The sequence below is a fragment of the Bactrocera tryoni genome, unplaced genomic scaffold (assembly GCF_016617805.1).
Source record: "Bactrocera tryoni isolate S06 unplaced genomic scaffold, CSIRO_BtryS06_freeze2 scaffold_27, whole genome shotgun sequence".
Classification (NCBI taxonomy): domain Eukaryota; kingdom Metazoa; phylum Arthropoda; class Insecta; order Diptera; family Tephritidae; genus Bactrocera; species Bactrocera tryoni.
In genome coordinates this window covers 88,100-105,303 of record NW_024395993.1, presented here as the reverse complement: position 1 = coordinate 105,303, position 17,204 = coordinate 88,100, and the positions used below count along the sequence as shown (strand labels likewise).

Here is a 17,204-nt window from a genome sequence, read left to right as displayed (position 1 = left end):
TTGAACTTTAATGAACTTAATTTTGCTTTTGAATATAAAATATGTTAAACTTAGTATATGAATTTATATTATTATGTATAATTATTAGTATTACTAATTTTGAATGGTCTGATTAGGTTTTACTGGGTTTTCCTAATCCTTGCAGCAAATGCTGGACCATGAATAATTGTATCTCCCCAGAAAGCACATGCTTGTCGTATAAGAAATATTGTAACTTTTGAATAACATTTAAATTTTTTTTTCATTGAAACTTTTGAGGAGGTGTGTTGAACATAACCACTGTAAATATATAATGTAAGAAGGAATAGGCAAAAGTCTCCAATGATGAAAACTGGAGAGAATAAACATATATGTGTATATATGCATATGTGTGTGTAATTGCCTGGTATGCCGCGATCGGCATCTGTCGTTAGTTTTAAGTCTTTCGTAGGAGGCGAGCGTGTGCAGACGTGAACAGTTAATAAATAAATGTCTATTTGAATCTAAATCTGATGTTCCAAGTATTTTATTTACATAGTTGTCTGTGGGTTTGCTGAAGTTACATGGTCTATTTTTGTATATAAAAACAACAAATTTCATCCACTTTTGGCATCATGACATGCAATTATCTTAATAAGACATTGTATTATTAGATTCCTATATTACAGTGGGAAACCCCAACTTAAATATCCATCTCATCCTTTCGCTTTTCAGTATACAAACCAAGCAGTACTGGCTGTATCGCGATAAAACTTTGCACGAATAATGTCTTTCTAACTAAAAAGCCCCTAGCCGTTATATTAACAACTTCTTAAATTGTACACTGTAAAGGGAAAAGTCACTCCCCTTTAACAGAAATCTGCGAGGAAAAACACAACACCAAAAATTATATAAAGAATTCTATCAAGCAAAACTTCCTTTGGAAAGCCCAAAAGTACTTTAAGTCACCAGCAGACTCCAACATGCCTCTAAGGCAGTTGAATGTTAATTGGGCACGATAATATTACTCCGAAAAGGCTAATTAAGTTGCCAAACCTTGCCAGGCGTTCGATAAGGTCTGGCATGGAGAACTTTTATGGAAAATCAAAAAAGTTTTACCTTACAACTTCCATAAAACTTTGGAGCCATATTTAAGAAACAGGAAATTTACAGTTAAAGTAGCAGACTTCATATCAGAAGAACGAGCAATAAGGGCTGGTGTACCTCAAGATAGCGTGCTAGGCCCTACTCTGTATATAATACTTATACGTATGTATTACTGTGATCACGTTGAAAGATTAATTTAGATTAAGAATATTGGTAATACTGTTAGTGACATTTATGCTAAATTTCACGTCAAAATATTGATTAGTATTTGAGATACGCCTCGGTTTGAGAGGCTCTAAAGTGAGTTCTTCGAAAACAAAGAAGTGCGTAATACACAATCTCATACTGAATTGGTTATTCGTGATCATTTCGCCACATTTTCAACTAATATACGTATCGTGCCGCAAACACTGCATTCGCCTGATTTACCTTCGTGTAAATTCTGGCTATTCATCAAATTCACATGACCACTCCGAGGACACCGTTTTGACTCAATTGAGGATATAAAGGCTGAATCAAAGAAGGCTCTGATGGCCATCACGACGGAGGATTTTTCCAAGTGCTATGATGACTGTAAAATTCGTTGGCATAAATGTATTGCAGAGGGAGGGGATTACTTTGAAGGAGATGAAATGGACAAAATTCATCTTTCAATTTGATCACAGTAGTATATAGCAGACATTCCAACAGTATTAACATCCACTTTCACGGATGACACAGCTCTGATAAGCCGTAACAAATGACCCATCAGAGCATCAAGAGTATTCGAGCAGCACTTAACATCGATTTCGTAACAATGAACCTTGCCTTGCGCCACCTTGCATGTACATATATGCAACCTATATAGGAGGCGGAGTCACGCCCGCTTTTTGGAAATGTTTAACCCACAGCCCTTGTTACTGCAATCCCCTGTGCCAAATTAAAGTTTTATATTTTAATTTAGTTCTTAGATTATGGCTCAACTATTAGAAGGTTTTCGCTTAGTGGCTTTCTGTGGGTATGGCTGCGGTCCGATAACGCCCATTTGCGAACTCGCCTCGTTTTTTCCAAGGAACTCGTATACCAAGTTACATTAAGATATCTGAATTTTTACTCAGGTTACAGCTTGCATGGACAGACGGAGAGATTTAAAGTATAGCAGATAGTAAGCTTGATATGACACTCAAATATTTATTTCAATTTGTACTTGAATCATATGTTTTCTTTCTCTCTCATTTTAATAAATTCGCAATTATAGCAAAACGACTCAGCGTGTCTTTATACATAACTTCTCGAAGGCATTTTGTACTATTGTCGTACATGAAATCGCTTTAATTGCTTAAAAAGCAAAACTTTTTAATTTGTAATCGTCCTTTCCCATGTTAAGTAACACCCACGATCAAAACAATTTTTTACTTTTGTAATTTGTGGTAATCACAAAACTTGGTAAAATCGGTTCAATAGGCTCCCACTTAGCATATAATAGCTGATACTATACTATAATACTATAGTTTATTGCCGAACATATGTGAAATTGGTCTGTGAATTATCTTATCTCCCATACAGTTGCGTAGCTAGGGAGGGGGCCGTCGTCCCGGGCGCAATGTCTTGGGGGCGGCAAAACGATCTTCGCTGTTTTTTATTATTCAGAAAAATACTTCAATAAATTTTTTTTACAAAATTTATTATAAAAGATAAAGAGTTGTACACTCACAATGTAATAATCTGAATAACAATGAAAAATATTAATTTTTACTCGAATACTCTTCAGTCTTTGAGTTTGTCTTATATCTTTTGGCTTATATCTTTCTTAAAAATAGTGATAGAACTTAAAGACGCTCTTTTCTAGCTTTGTCTAGCGACGTGTCACTCACACAGTTACCCTATGCTTTGAATGTAACAAATACTTTTATTTCTCCAAATTTTCAAAAATGGTATTTAAAAACTCCAATTCGGGCAAAAATTCCTGCAAATTGTGTCAAAAGTGTACAAGATATAGGGCGAAAATGGGTTTTTTCTATGTCTTTTAATAAGATGTCTTGTAAATTTACTATCAATTTCCTCAAAAACCGTATTGTGAGAATTTTGGAACTTCAGAATTTGCGTGGCTTCTAGTTTCTAAATTGTATATACTTAATATCGAAGATATTTTCTAAAAATTCACTTTTGTTCGAACCACCTCATGTTAGGTAGATAAAGGGGGGCGGCAGAACATCCTTGGCCCCGGGAGCCCGAAGTTGTAGCTACGCCACTGCTCCCATATTTACGTATAACAAATATTATGTACATGCATATATACAAATATGTCGGTCAGTGTGTGAGTTATTTAGATATGTATGTATAAAATTGCTTCAAAATATGTTCTCAAGTATATCTGAGCAATGTCAAAGTTTAATGCAGTTTATATGTAGTTATTGCATTTGAAGAATAATAAAATTATATTGATAGTTTAGAGTTGCAAATGAATGGTGTTTGTGTAGACCTTGATATAAGTAAGCTTCATATCCGTATTACATTAAATTTCGGTCATCTGCTTGACCTTTTTTACATCATCTCAATATATTAAATTTATCGTCTTCGTTTGAGTTAATATCACAAATGTATACTATATGTACATACTATACATATGTATCTCATTTGAAGATAATTTTAATACAATTTTAGCTGTCGCGAAGTAAAATATAACAAAAAAATCAGTGAGTCTATAACGTGTAATATTCTTAATAAAATACCAATTTTGATTGTAACCCATTTCGTGAAATAATGAATATTGAATTCTTTCACAACATTTTTTAATCTAAATTTTTGTCAACATGAAAATATTTCTCCAGTTTCGATCTTATGCGATTGCGAGAATATAAAATTTTCGGTTACACTCGAACGTATCCCTTACTTACTTGTTTTAAATTGTTATTATTCTGTTATTTTAAATTAAATCTCTTTAAATTTTTCGTAAATCAAAGTTTTACCAAAATAATAACATTTTTTTATTTTGGTTGTTTAATTAATCGTATTATATGCTTATAATTTAATTCTGCTGGGATTTGGCTGTGCTTCGATCGCCCCATAAGGTATTTATCCTCGTTGTTGCTATCTTCAGAATCATATATATCTTCGACACTCTTCCATTCTTCTATACCATCTTCCTCAAAAGAATTGTTTGTATTTTCTCTTAAATCTGTAGAACCGTCTTCATTTTTGTTTGATTTCAAGTCTTCAGTAAAGTATCGATCTGTGTTAGTTGGTCGATAAATAGTAATATCAATATCATTTATAATATCGTTGTCATTTATGTTATCGATATCAATGTTATATCTAGTTGTATTCCAATATGGCCATCTACGATAGTTTGAATATGATGGAGGATATGGGTATGGGTAAGGCTGGTGATAGATGTCGGACGGGGGCAGGGGTATTATATATGGCTGTGAAGGACCGCGATCATGATGATGATGTAGACCATATTCTCTATGGTGATAGTTATAGTCTGTGTGATCCGGTGGTCCGATTGGTCCTGGCAGTCCCACGTAGCCATGACGTCCACTGTGCCCTATTGGACCGGAATCTCCCTTATCGCCTTTGAGACCTTGAGGTCCTTTCTTACACGGGAAACCGGGTATTCCAGGTTTACCATCATGTCCGTTATAACCGGTTGGTCCTGGTGGCCCAGGTGGCCCTGGTGGTCCAGGTAGACAATGACAGGGACCGGAATGACCCGAATATGTTATCGGGACAAGTTGAACTTGTGAAGACGGCACTCCTATATATCTGCCAGTTTCTTTATTTGCGGCAACGGTTTTTCCTTCAGTACTGGCAGTCCTTACCCATAATGTGTAAACTGAAATTATATAAAATTAAAATAAAGTTTTGGGTGCATAAAATTATAAATTTCGGCTTACAACTAAATATAAATGTCCAAAGAACTAACTTCATTTTGGAACTGTTCGTAATAAAGCATCAATTTTCCTTTTATAAAGATCATGGAGAATTTCTTTTACACATACACAAACTTAGAAGACATTTCTCTTTTCAGTTCTCATTCCGTTTCTAATGTACTGAATAGCCATCTATCGGTAGTTGCTCATCCAGAGAACTTTTAACATTTCAAAGTTCTCTGGCTCATTTTCATAAAAATGTCATTCATTGTGCATACATACATATGCATTCAACGTACCTAAATAGACTTATACTTGTATACAGTGGACCAATAAAGTTTACATAACCTAGTTTTATTAAATTACGACACGTTTATTTGTTATAAAATGAATAAATTTTGTGTTTTTTTTCTATCCATTTCAAAATACACAAATAAAAAAAATTAATGCTAAAGCTGAAAATGTGCCTAACTCATATCAAAAAAGGTTACGTATACCAATCATTATTTATATAAATCAAAAGTAATTACAACAGTTTTAGCGGTTTTTGGCCAACATTTTGTTGCAATTTTTGACCCTAGATTTCTCCCCACTCGATTTCTAGTATTATTTCCGGTTATTTTGACCCACTTAATCGATGATCCAGTTTTTGGCCTTATTTTGAAGAAATTCGATGTTTGGATCAAATAAAAAAAATTAATGCTAAAGCTGAAAATGAGCCAAATTCATATCAAAAAAGTTTACATGCACCAATGATTATTTACATAATTCAAAAGTAATTACAATAGTTTTAGCGGTTTTTGGCCTACATTTCCTTGCTATTATTGTCCCTAGACGTCGACGTATGCTCCCTACTCGAGTTCTGGTATCATTTTTGGATATTTTGATCCACTAAGCCCATAATCCGTTTTTTGACCTTATTTTGAAGAAATTCGTTGTTTTCGAATACGGTTTCCAAAAAGTCTAGTGGTTGCGGGATTATTGGAGTTATTTTTATTTCCATAACAATCATTCACGTAGAAGATAAGACGTGCGTTTTGGGTCGTTATGCTGTTGTAAATAGAAGTGGCTGCTATTAACAGCCGATTTAAGCTCATTTCAAATTTAAATTATTTTCTTAAAATGTTCAGATACATATGCTTATTAAAAGCTTAAAGCTTTAGCATTAATTTTTTCTTATTTGTGTAAAAAAAGAATATTTTGATATGCTAAGTATACATAAAATGGATAGAAAAAAACCACAAAATTTATTCATTTTATAACAAATAAACGTGTCGTTATTTAATAGAACTAGGTGTATGTAAACTTTATTGGTCCACTGTACGTATTTTATATGCATTTTCTTTATTTTAACAATGTGATTTGTATCAAAGGTGCGAGTTTTAGCGAATATGGAGTAAAGAAAAACCGGCACTCCACTTGCCTTGGTACCGTTTCTCCATAGCAGAAATGTTCGTCACTTACGTTCCCTAAATTTTCGGGGAAAAATCCAGAAGGGAGTCCAGAAAGTGAATTTTAAGGGACATGTTACATCCCATTTTTTTATAGGCAGTAAGTAGTTCAGTCACAAGATCTTTGTAATAATTGTCAACTTTCACATTTTCAAGAAAATTTTTAACAATGCTTTTAAAGGCACTCCAGGCTCGTATTTCAGTTTCTTTGAGCATTTCCTCAAATGTTTCATCTTTCATTAGTTCTCCTATTTTGCTTCACTGACTCTTGGAAATTTTTGTTTGAGATACAGAGCCCTCTTCCATTTCCGTCCATTGCCTTTACAAAATTCTTCATTAAACCCAATTTAATATGCAAAGGTGGTAGTAATACCTTTTTGGAATCAACTAGAGGTTCATTGGTAACGATTTTTTGTCGCAGAGTGAATGCCTGACGTACTGGCCACTGCTCGGTGTGGTCATGTGAATTTGCTGATAAGCCTGAAGTTACGCGAAGTTAAATGAGGCGAATGCGGTGGTTGCGGCACGATATTAATTGAAAATGTGGCGAAATAATCACGAATAACCAATGCAGTATGAGATTGTGTATTGTCACACTTTTTTGTTCAATAAATTCAGACATAATGAAAGTCGAAGAATTCCCTTTTAGAGCCTCAAATATTAATCAATATTTTGAGGTGAAATTTAGCATAGATGTCACCAACAGGACTACCAACTTAGAGAAAAAAAAAGTTACTGATTCGAAAAACACGCGAAGTATAAATAAAGTCATCTTTCAATTTGATCATACTAGTATTGTAAAATCTAAAGCCGCAGGTTACTGAATATCTGTGGGTGATAGAAAAATTCTGTTTTGTTGAAAATTACAAAAAGTGCCGAAATTCACTAATTCCCATATATAACAATTAAACATTTTTGATCTTTTGGTAAGAATATGTGGGTCCTGAGAATAATGTGTCAAAACTGGGAAAAATAGGATCAATACTTACAATAGCCTCCACATACCTAATATAAAGATTTTCGAAATTTGGTTGGACTTTTGAATGCATATGTATATCGGCAACATGAAGTGATTCTATGACCTATAATATAAGTAAATAAGATGACAAATATTATGTAATCAATCTACGATTTCGTTATATAGTGAATGTTAAATTCTTACGCAACATGTTTTAACATACAGTTTGAATGTTTTTGAGCATTGCAAATTGCGGGAATATAAAATGTAAGATTACACACGAACTTAAGACTTCCTAGCTGGTTTTTATTTTATACCTTATTCTGTCACTTAATCACGAGATTTAGGCTGTTGAGTAGATTATCCCACTAAAGTACTAGATTTAAAAAGATTTAGACATCCAAAAATAACACTTGTTATTCCCTGAAGAGATTTGAAACTAATCTATTCGAAATTTCCATATGCGACTTCGATTTAATGCCATCTATTTGTCAATATGGAAATTTATCGCATTATCACAGCTCATTTATAGCCCTGACAGACGAGCAAAATTAATGCGCCTTAAGCAACGCTAATGCGCATTTCAATTTTATGGTGACAGGCGGCAGACTTGTGCATTTGACAGCTGATAGTGAAATTTGTTTATTTATTAAAAAAAGTGAAATAAAAGTGTGCGAAAAAGTGAAGAATATTGGAAAAATGGATAGCAAACTGTGCGTTGTTTATTTTCTGTCATCTAAAAATATTAAAATTTGTTTTTGTTAATATACTTGCACATAATTTAATTAGCAATATAAAAACTGTTTACCTCTGAAGCTGTAAACACAAACAAGGCGGCAGATTTCAAGCGACATCTGTCAAACAATATCAAAAATCTGTCATTTTTAACCAATGTTGCCTCCTAAATTCAGCCAAATGCACGAAATTCTTGTGCATTACAAACTTGCATTCACATGGGTCAAATGAGTAAATAAATGTAACTTACCAAGTCTCTAAATTTGAGATTTTAAGTTAGAGAAAATTTTTGAGACTTGAGATGATATTGCTATTCTGTAAGTGACAGTCACAAAATCTATTACATTTCATTATTCAGAGATGTTTTTACACTTGAATGAAAATAAATATGTCGATAACAAATATTAAATTTTCTATAACATAGTCAAAAACATAATTATCAATGAAAATAAAAATATATGTTGACTTTGTTTCATAATATTTACGAAATTTATGTAAAATTGATTTATTTTTAACCTTTTCGTGTTTGAGTTGCTTACAAAATATAAAGAAACGACAATCGATTAATATCTATGATGATCTCTATTCAGTATATTCAAAATGGCAGACAAGAGTTCTTTTTAGTTTTGTGACCTGCTAACTACCAGATCTCAATATTTTGAGACTAACGCTAGAGACTGTTTAGTGAATAGTAACTAGTCTCAAATTGAGACTTTGCCTCAAAATGTCTCAAATAGAGACTAGAGACTGGTTACAGAATCCCGCTATTAAGCTCGCTAATGCATATTAGCGCTGTCGTCTGTCAGGGCTGTTAGACACTACAAGGAGAAAAAAAAAGAAAACCAACAAACGATTTAAAAGCAATGCAAATAAATTAAAATCCTCCGAATAAAAAATGCTTCCATATTTCCATTAAATATAAAATATTTAAAACAAGACGAATTTTATAACATTTATTTCTTTTAATAAATATTAAACGACGTGATTTCTTGAATGTCAAAACTTATGTTTTATAAATCTCCAATAGTAGTGAGAATAGTGTAGATTAGTTAATAGATAAATGTGATCTATACACTTAAAATTTTAGGTCCGAATATATTATATTTGCAAATAATCATCATATATGTAGTATGTACGTGCACGTTGCTTATACGAACTTTACCCTGCAAGACGGAGGTAACAGATTGCACAAACACATTAGGGGTATTCGGGATCTGTTGTATTTGCCATTGTATTTTTGTATTCGTGGTTTCTGTGGTTTTTTTAGTAAAAATCCAACAACAAAATATACATACCATTCAAATACAACAGTGTAAGAAAATACAATAGTGCGACCCTATTGTAATTGTGGTTTTTGTTTCGTACATTTCTCACAGCTGATCACATTTAAAAAGATGGCTGAAATGATGGACGCTGTAAGTTTTTATTGCTAAGCTTTTTTTTAAATATTTTAATAAAAAGTCTATTTTACAGAAGTTAAAAAAGGATAAAATAAGGCGGCGGGAAAAACCTAATAAGAAATGGACAGAAGAAGAAGTGGGACAAGTTCTTAACTATTTGCAGGAGCATCCGTCATTTGAAGTAATTTGCAGCTATTCCTATTTTGTTTGTTTATATTTATTTGTATGGACGCTTTTATATCTTTTTATACTACAGATGCCTTCTGCACAAATTTTTTACAAAAAAATTACTATTAGAAACAGGAATATCAGCAGATTGGAATTTAGTTCGGTGGAAAGTACGCAACATCCGCAACGCATACAACAAAGCAGAGCAGTTTAGAAATGGGACAGGCACCGGCCTGTTAGAGGAACAAGGTATCGAAAGTATTGATCGTAAGTATAATGAATTTCGAAATTTATATTTTATTAGTAATTTATTTTATGCTTTTAGAAAAACTGAGCAAGATGCGTCCCCATTATAAGCGATTGCAGAGCATATTTTTTAAGAGCAAATCGGCAGACTCGACACAGTACGTGTTCCAGTCCGAAGATGGTACAACTAATCATGGTGAATGTGAAATTATTCAGCAGAGCGAACATGACAGTGGTAGTATGTTCGTTGACGAAATTGCGACAACGACTGAAAGCGAACATGATAATGTATTTTATACGTTGCCGAATGATACCTATCGAAATTGCAACACCAGTTTCTTCTAAACGAGCTCAAAATATAAATGACAACAAGGCAGTAGAATTCGCTGAAAAGATGAGGAAATCGGCCCCGAAAACAGCAATTAGCAAATTATTTGCACTACAATCGGAAAGAAATGAGCTACAAATGCAACGCTTAGAATTAGAAAAGGAGAAACACAGAGACTACATTGAAAGGGAGGAAAAACGGATAAGTATAGAAAAGGAGAAGTTTGTTTTGGAAAAAGAAAGACACGAGAAGATGTTTGAGCTGGAAAAAGAAAAATTAGCCATAGAAAAAGAGAACAATAAGGATAAATTAAAAATAATATAATTAAAAAGCTATTTATTTATAAGTATTTAAGTTACCTACCGTTCACATCAGCAATTTGATTTTCACAATTATCAACAATAAAATCTAATATTTTAGTTTTTTCGCTTTTTCGCGGCATATTTCTCACTTTTGTTTATTTGTTGTGGCACAAAAATCAGCTGTTCGGCAAATTTTACAACGACATTACAATGGGTGTGTTCGCGATTTTCTTGTGTATTTCTGAATTCGTTGTAAAAAGAAGGACCCAGAAGGAATCGTCGGAGACCCAATAAAGTATATATAAAAGATCAGTATGTCGAGCTGAGTCGATTTAGCCATGTCCGTCTGTCCGTCTGTCTGTATATATACGAACTAGTCTCTCAGTTTTTAAGATATTTTTTTAAAATTTTGCAAACGTCATTTTCTCTTCAAGGAGCTGCTCATTTGTCGGAACGGCCGATATCGGGCCACTATAACATATAGCTGCCACACAAACTGAACGATCGTAATCAAATGCTTGTATGGAAAACTTTCACATTTGACAAGATATATTCACGAAATTTGGTATATGTTAATTTCTAAGGTAACAATGTAATCTCCGAAGAAATTGTTCAGATCGGTTAATTATAGCATATAGCTGCCATACAAATTGAACGATCGGAATCAAGTTCTTGTATGGACAACTTTCACATTTGACAAGATATATTCACGAAACTTGCTATATTTTATTTTCTAAGGCAACAATGTAATCTCTAAAACACTTGTTTAGAACGGATTACTATAGCATATAGCTTCCATACAAGCTGAACACATAGTTACTAACAGAAATGCACCTGTGAAGGGTATTTAGCTTCGGTGCAACCGAAGTTAACGTTTTTTCTTGTTTATAATTAATTTCTTATACATATACATACATATGTATATATAGTAGGCCGGGTCGATTTGCGGGGAGACAAAAAAATCGCCCATTGCTCTATGAAAATCATATTCTAGGGATCAAAATAAGAAACTTTGCCAAAGGAACCATACCTCTGAAACGAGTTCTGATGTCCCCCAATTTAGGTCGAACTTTTGGGTAGGGTCAAATTTTGAAATAAAATTGAAATTACCATTTCATTCTTATTACCTCTGAAAGTGAGGAGAACTAAAGCAATAACCACTACGGTATTTCAAAAAAAATAATAAGTGAAGTGACCATTCCAAATCAAAAAGTTTACAATGAATCCACCATCCTCTACACCGCAAGATGAAGCAACTACATCAACAACTATCGAAAACTCAATGAGTCATATACCCAAGCACGATGTTACTGTTTTTGGTGTGTCTACTGATTTGACTGATCTTCATTTACCAACCCATCTGGATATCTTGAGATATTATTTTTACTTAAGCAAAAGTGCTAAAACAGAACAAAAAAAGTTTTCCCATAAATCATTCACTATTCAAGTACAAGATAACCCTTTCGCGGACACGTCGGCATAATCCGACACAACGAATGTCTTAAATTGGACACGTCGGTATATGCCTACATAGAAAAAAAATCGTATATAAACACGTCGGACATAGGGGACGTCTACTGCATTGGTTTTATATGTAGTAGCTTATTGTGTGCCACTGCAGAAGCAATCAGATTTACATAAGTTAGTGTCCCAATTCGATTTGTTTTTTTTTTTTTTTTCTTAACTATAAGGGAAATTTTCGTGAGTGGGACAAAAACATCACGTCGGTTATAGCCGACGTACTTATTTGTATTTTTGCACAGTTGCAAAAAGAGTGTCATTGCGTGAGGACGTAATATTTTTGGTAAGTTTTATTTTTTTACTTTCCCTGTTTTTCCTGTGTTATTTTTGCTTTGACGCTGAAAAAATTGACTTATAGAAATGGATCACGAAAAACAACAAGAACATTTACAAAAAATGTTTGATGAGTGCTGTACCGATGATTCGTCAGAAGAGGACCCGTATCAAACCGACGGCGATGGCGATTCGGACGTTGATAGTGATGAGGAAAGTGCATGCATTGCAAGCGATGGTGAAGCCAATGACTCCGGATCGGACGATGTAGAAGCGGATGAAAATATTGATTCCGAAACGGACGTTCTAGAAGCAGATGAAAATATTGATTCCGAAACGGACGATGTAGAAGCGGATGAAAATGACAAGGATTGGCATGACACGGTTAGCGATATACCAAATTTTAGTTTCGATTCTACTTCGTCTGGTATAAAAATCGAAATAAGTGGCACATCGTCTCCAATTGATCTCTTCAATAAAGTATTTAATAACAACATCATGGAGCTACTTATTAGCTGTACAAATGAATACGGACTTAAATTAAGTAACCAGCAGAGAGGTAGCAGATTCAAAAGGATGATGAAATTTTCACCCGTTGATCGTCCTGAAATGTTAAAATTTTTAGGTTTGTGTCTACTTCAAGAGCAAATTAAAGTACCAAAGATTCGTCAGTTATTTTCGAAATCTGCACTATACTATCACCCGGCATTCTCTGCGACAATATCCGGCAGAAGGTTCGAACAAATCTTGAGATGTCTTACTGCTAATCATGTGCGAGGCGAGTCACATATGGCAAAAATATTTAATTTCGTAAAATTGATAAATCAGAGTTTTCAAGCTGCTTTGTGGCCGTCTGAGCAAATTGTCCTAGATGAATCGTTGTTACTCCATAAAGGTAGACTCGTTTTTCGTCAATACATTAAATCGAAAAGGGCACGATTTGGAATACAATTCTTTCAACTATGCGACTCATCCAGCTATGTTTTAAATATTGAAACTTATAAAGGTAAACAACCAGATCCAACGAAAGTTCAAAAATCGACGCAATTGTTAATCGACTTGTTACTCCATACTTTGGGAAGGGTCATCACCTATTTTCGGACAGCTATTATAACAGTATAAATTTATCTCATGATTTATTGCTGCACAAAACTCACACTACTGGAACGTTAAGAAGTAATCGAAAAGGTAATCCAATTGAAGCGACAGAAAAGAAATTAAAAGCAGGTATATTTGGAAAAGACAAGGAAAGGTGTATGTATCAAAATGGTACGACAAAAGAGATGTCCTATGTATCACCGGCTATGTATACCGGCTACAGTCCACAGATGGTTATAACAAAGAACCGATTTGGGGTAGGAAAGTCAAAACCACTTGAAATTGTGAGATATAATGAATTTATGGGTGGCGTTGATCGCACTGATCAAATGAATTCTTATTATTCAAGTCCTGGTAAGACGATTCGGTGGTATAAAATGGTTATATTCCGAATGCTAGATTTGGCAGTACACAATTCATTTTTGTTGTACAAAAAAAGATTTCCGGCAAAATCAAAAATGGAATTTTTAACTTTTTTGATAATTGATATATGCTATGATAGATTTGCCGAAATCAAAATTTCATCCAGAAAAACCTAGTCGCAAACGTAGATTGACAGTTCCAATTCAAATTGATCATTTTTTGGAAAACATACCCCGCAAAGGTACAAAAAAATAATATATTCGATGTCGTCAATGTTCTAAGAATGGCGTTCGTAAGGAAACCAGTGTGTGAAGTTAACCCTGGACTATGTATTGGCGAGTGTTTTACTGATTGGCAACAACAGCAATCGTCAAATCTAGATTAACTTTTTTAGGTTCCCTTTTTTTATTCTTATATATTAGTTTTTAGTTTAAAAGTATTTGGAGATATATGCATAACCTGCTTATTTTATAAACATAAATTTTATATAAGTATGTACACAAAAACCAAATGAATGGACTGTGAATCGAAAATTTTTATTTTTCTAAAATAAATGAACATTTATTCTATGAAACTGAATATTCTTTCATATTATTTGTTGTATTTTAGCCTAATTACACAGAAAGAAAAATACACTTTTATTGTCAGATAATGACTACGTGTCCCACAGTAACATCATATTGCATGAAATAGGACATGTCGGCTCTGTCCGACGTCGAGCATATCCGACGTGTCCCTATAACAAATCAAAGTCCCTAACTAGGACACGTCGGTGTATGTCGGCATAGTATATTTTTTTTGTTTTGAGTAAAAATTAAATATTCAATGAACCACAAACCCAAAACTGAAATCGGAATTCAATTATCGGCTTTATAAGCCAAATAAATGCATGTGTCATTCTGATGACATTTACTAAAGGGATAAGTTGATTGGAATTTGGGAAAAACTTGGTATGGAAATAATGCTGAAAAGAAGTGTATGTAATAAATTGAATAAATTGCTTGACAAGTATCAAGAGCAAATCAAGAGAAGAAACAACACCCAACAACTTACAGAGTATGTAAAATCTCTGGAAACAATTTTTTACATTGGAACACGTAAATGCGATTTGAAGGCAGCTCCATGTGCATGCGGCTGGGTTCCCGAACGCCTCAAAGAGTTCATGCACGATCAAGATAATCAGAGAGGACTAACAATGAATGCATTTATGATGGAAACTGAAGAGCAAGGAGCAACGTCTATGTCATCAATGCCAACATACCAAGATCCCGATGATTCAACATACGCACCGCCACCGGTTCAAGAAGATATGGATAGAAGCACAAGTTCACAATACACAGAGAGATACGATTGTTTTAACTTTGCCTTGGTATGTGACAGATTTGGTGTGCCTGACAGAGTAGCATCAGCATTGGGAACCGCTCTTTTGCAAAATTTTAAAATTAAAGATAAGCATGGGAAACCTCTCATCATGGATAAATCGAAAGTTCGCAGTGAAAAAGAGAAATGCAGACAAGAAGTGCTTCGCAAACGGTTAGATGATACCAATTTATTAGCGTTTCCATTCGATGGCAGAAAAGATGATACTTTAACGATAGATAAAATTGATGAGAAGTATCAAACTAGGATGGTAAAAGAACCTCATCTTGTTATTTTGAGAGAACCCAATTCTGAATTGATTGGTTACGTAAGACTGGTTTTTTCAACGATAAAAATATATCACTGGATACATTAATTGGAATATGCACTGACGGTGAGCCAACAAACACTGGCCCACTCGGTGGAATTATACGACGATTCGAATTGCTGTTAAAAAGACCATTGCATTGGTTTGTTTGTCTTCTACACTTCAACGAACTTCCGTTTCGGCATTTGTTTGAAGCTTTGGATAAATCAACCAGCACTGGACCAAGATCGGCAACAGGAAAACTGAGCCGTCAAATCGAAACTTGTGAAACTCTTCCGGTAAGTTATTGCTATCACTCATTTATTATAATTGTCAACCATTTTTAATTATTTTATTATTATATATTTTTAGGTGGTGGACGGCTTCCAGAAAATTGAGTTGCAAAATATGCCCCCTGCTCCAGAAAAAAAAAATTTCCACCGATTCGAAGTACTTATACGACATGGCCCATGCAATTTCTAGCGGCGTGGTTCCGGTGGATCTGGCTAACATCAAACCAGGGAAAATTGTACATTCTCGGTGGCTCACCAAAGCCGCTAGATTATTGCGATTATATGTGACAACGGAAAATCCAGATGCAAATTTAAGAATTCTGGTTGAATTTATAATTAAATGTTATGTGCCAATGTACTTCAATATCAAGTATTACAGCTCTGTCGTGTAGGGCAGTGCATTATTTTTAAAGTTCATTGGTTGGTCACGATTTCTAGAACCTCGTTTACGCAAAATTGTCAATCAAAAAATATCTTGTTATCAATGTTGTTTGATGATAGGAAAGAAAAGCGCGACTGTGCCATCAAGAAAATTCTACGCTATCGAACAGATGTTGACGAGCCAATGGAACTTAGAGTTTATGAAAAACCAGATATAAACTTTAATTGCACAAGTTATACGGAAATGATCAATTTGAATGATATAAATATAGTATTTGAACCACCATTCACGCGAAGCATTCCTTACGATACATTGAAAGAATATTTAAATCAAGATGATTCACCGTTTAATGATCCAAAAATTGACGACATGTTCAATTGCTAGCTAGCGTTTCCAAACGGGTTATACCGGAAAATGTAGAGGCTGTTATGGCGACGACATTAGAGAGCCGTGCGAAATTGCCCAGACTTGAAGGTAAAAAAGACTTCAAACAATAATTTTTTTTAGTTTCTTTTCTATAACTCACTTTAATTAATTTTTTCATTTACATACAGTGGGTGTATGTTCTGACTAAATAAATTTCTTAAGAGAAAAAATATACATTATTATAAGTAAATAAATAAAAAACATAGCCATTTAGCTGATTTTTTCATGTACAGGCCAAAAATGGTGATTTTTTGAAATGATTGTATGGGGAACCCCCCAGGGGAGTTCCAGGGGGTGTGCCACTGGCATGGGTGGATCGGCCGTCCAAAGTTAGTGGGGATCGGTCATACATTTGGACTCGATTGGAGCACTCTAAATGGGTCAAAGTGGGATTTTTCAAAATTTGCCCCTACTCAAAAGTTCGACCCAAATTGGGGGACATCAAATTTCGTTTTAGAGGTATGGTTCCTTGGACAAAGTTTCTTACTTTGATCCCAAGACTATGATTTTCATAGAGCAATGGGCGATTTTTAAATCGACCCGCCCTAATATATGTTAATAATTTCTTTTATATGGAGCAAACAAAAGAGCTTAACATGGAGAAAAACGTAAGCAATGTGAATTGAATGTCGTGTGTGTAATTAAAATTTTTAATACTATAGAAATCATTTGGAG

The 17,204-nt window shown here is 34.1% G+C and overlaps 1 protein-coding gene across 1 annotated transcript; it reads right to left on the bottom strand.

Annotated features, from left to right (window-relative positions):
• Window positions 1-4,031: 4,031 nt before the first annotated feature.
• Window positions 4,032-10,648, bottom strand: LOC120781093 (collagen alpha-1(I) chain-like). The gene is made up of 2 exons (XM_040113235.1): window positions 10,569-10,648; window positions 4,032-4,882 (listed from the first exon to the last, which is right to left on the bottom strand). The coding sequence occupies exons 1-2, from the start codon at window positions 10,645-10,647 to the stop codon at window positions 4,032-4,034; spliced, it is 930 nt and encodes a 309-aa protein (XP_039969169.1). The 5' UTR covers window position 10,648.
• Between the last annotated feature and the right edge of the window lie 6,556 nt (window positions 10,649-17,204).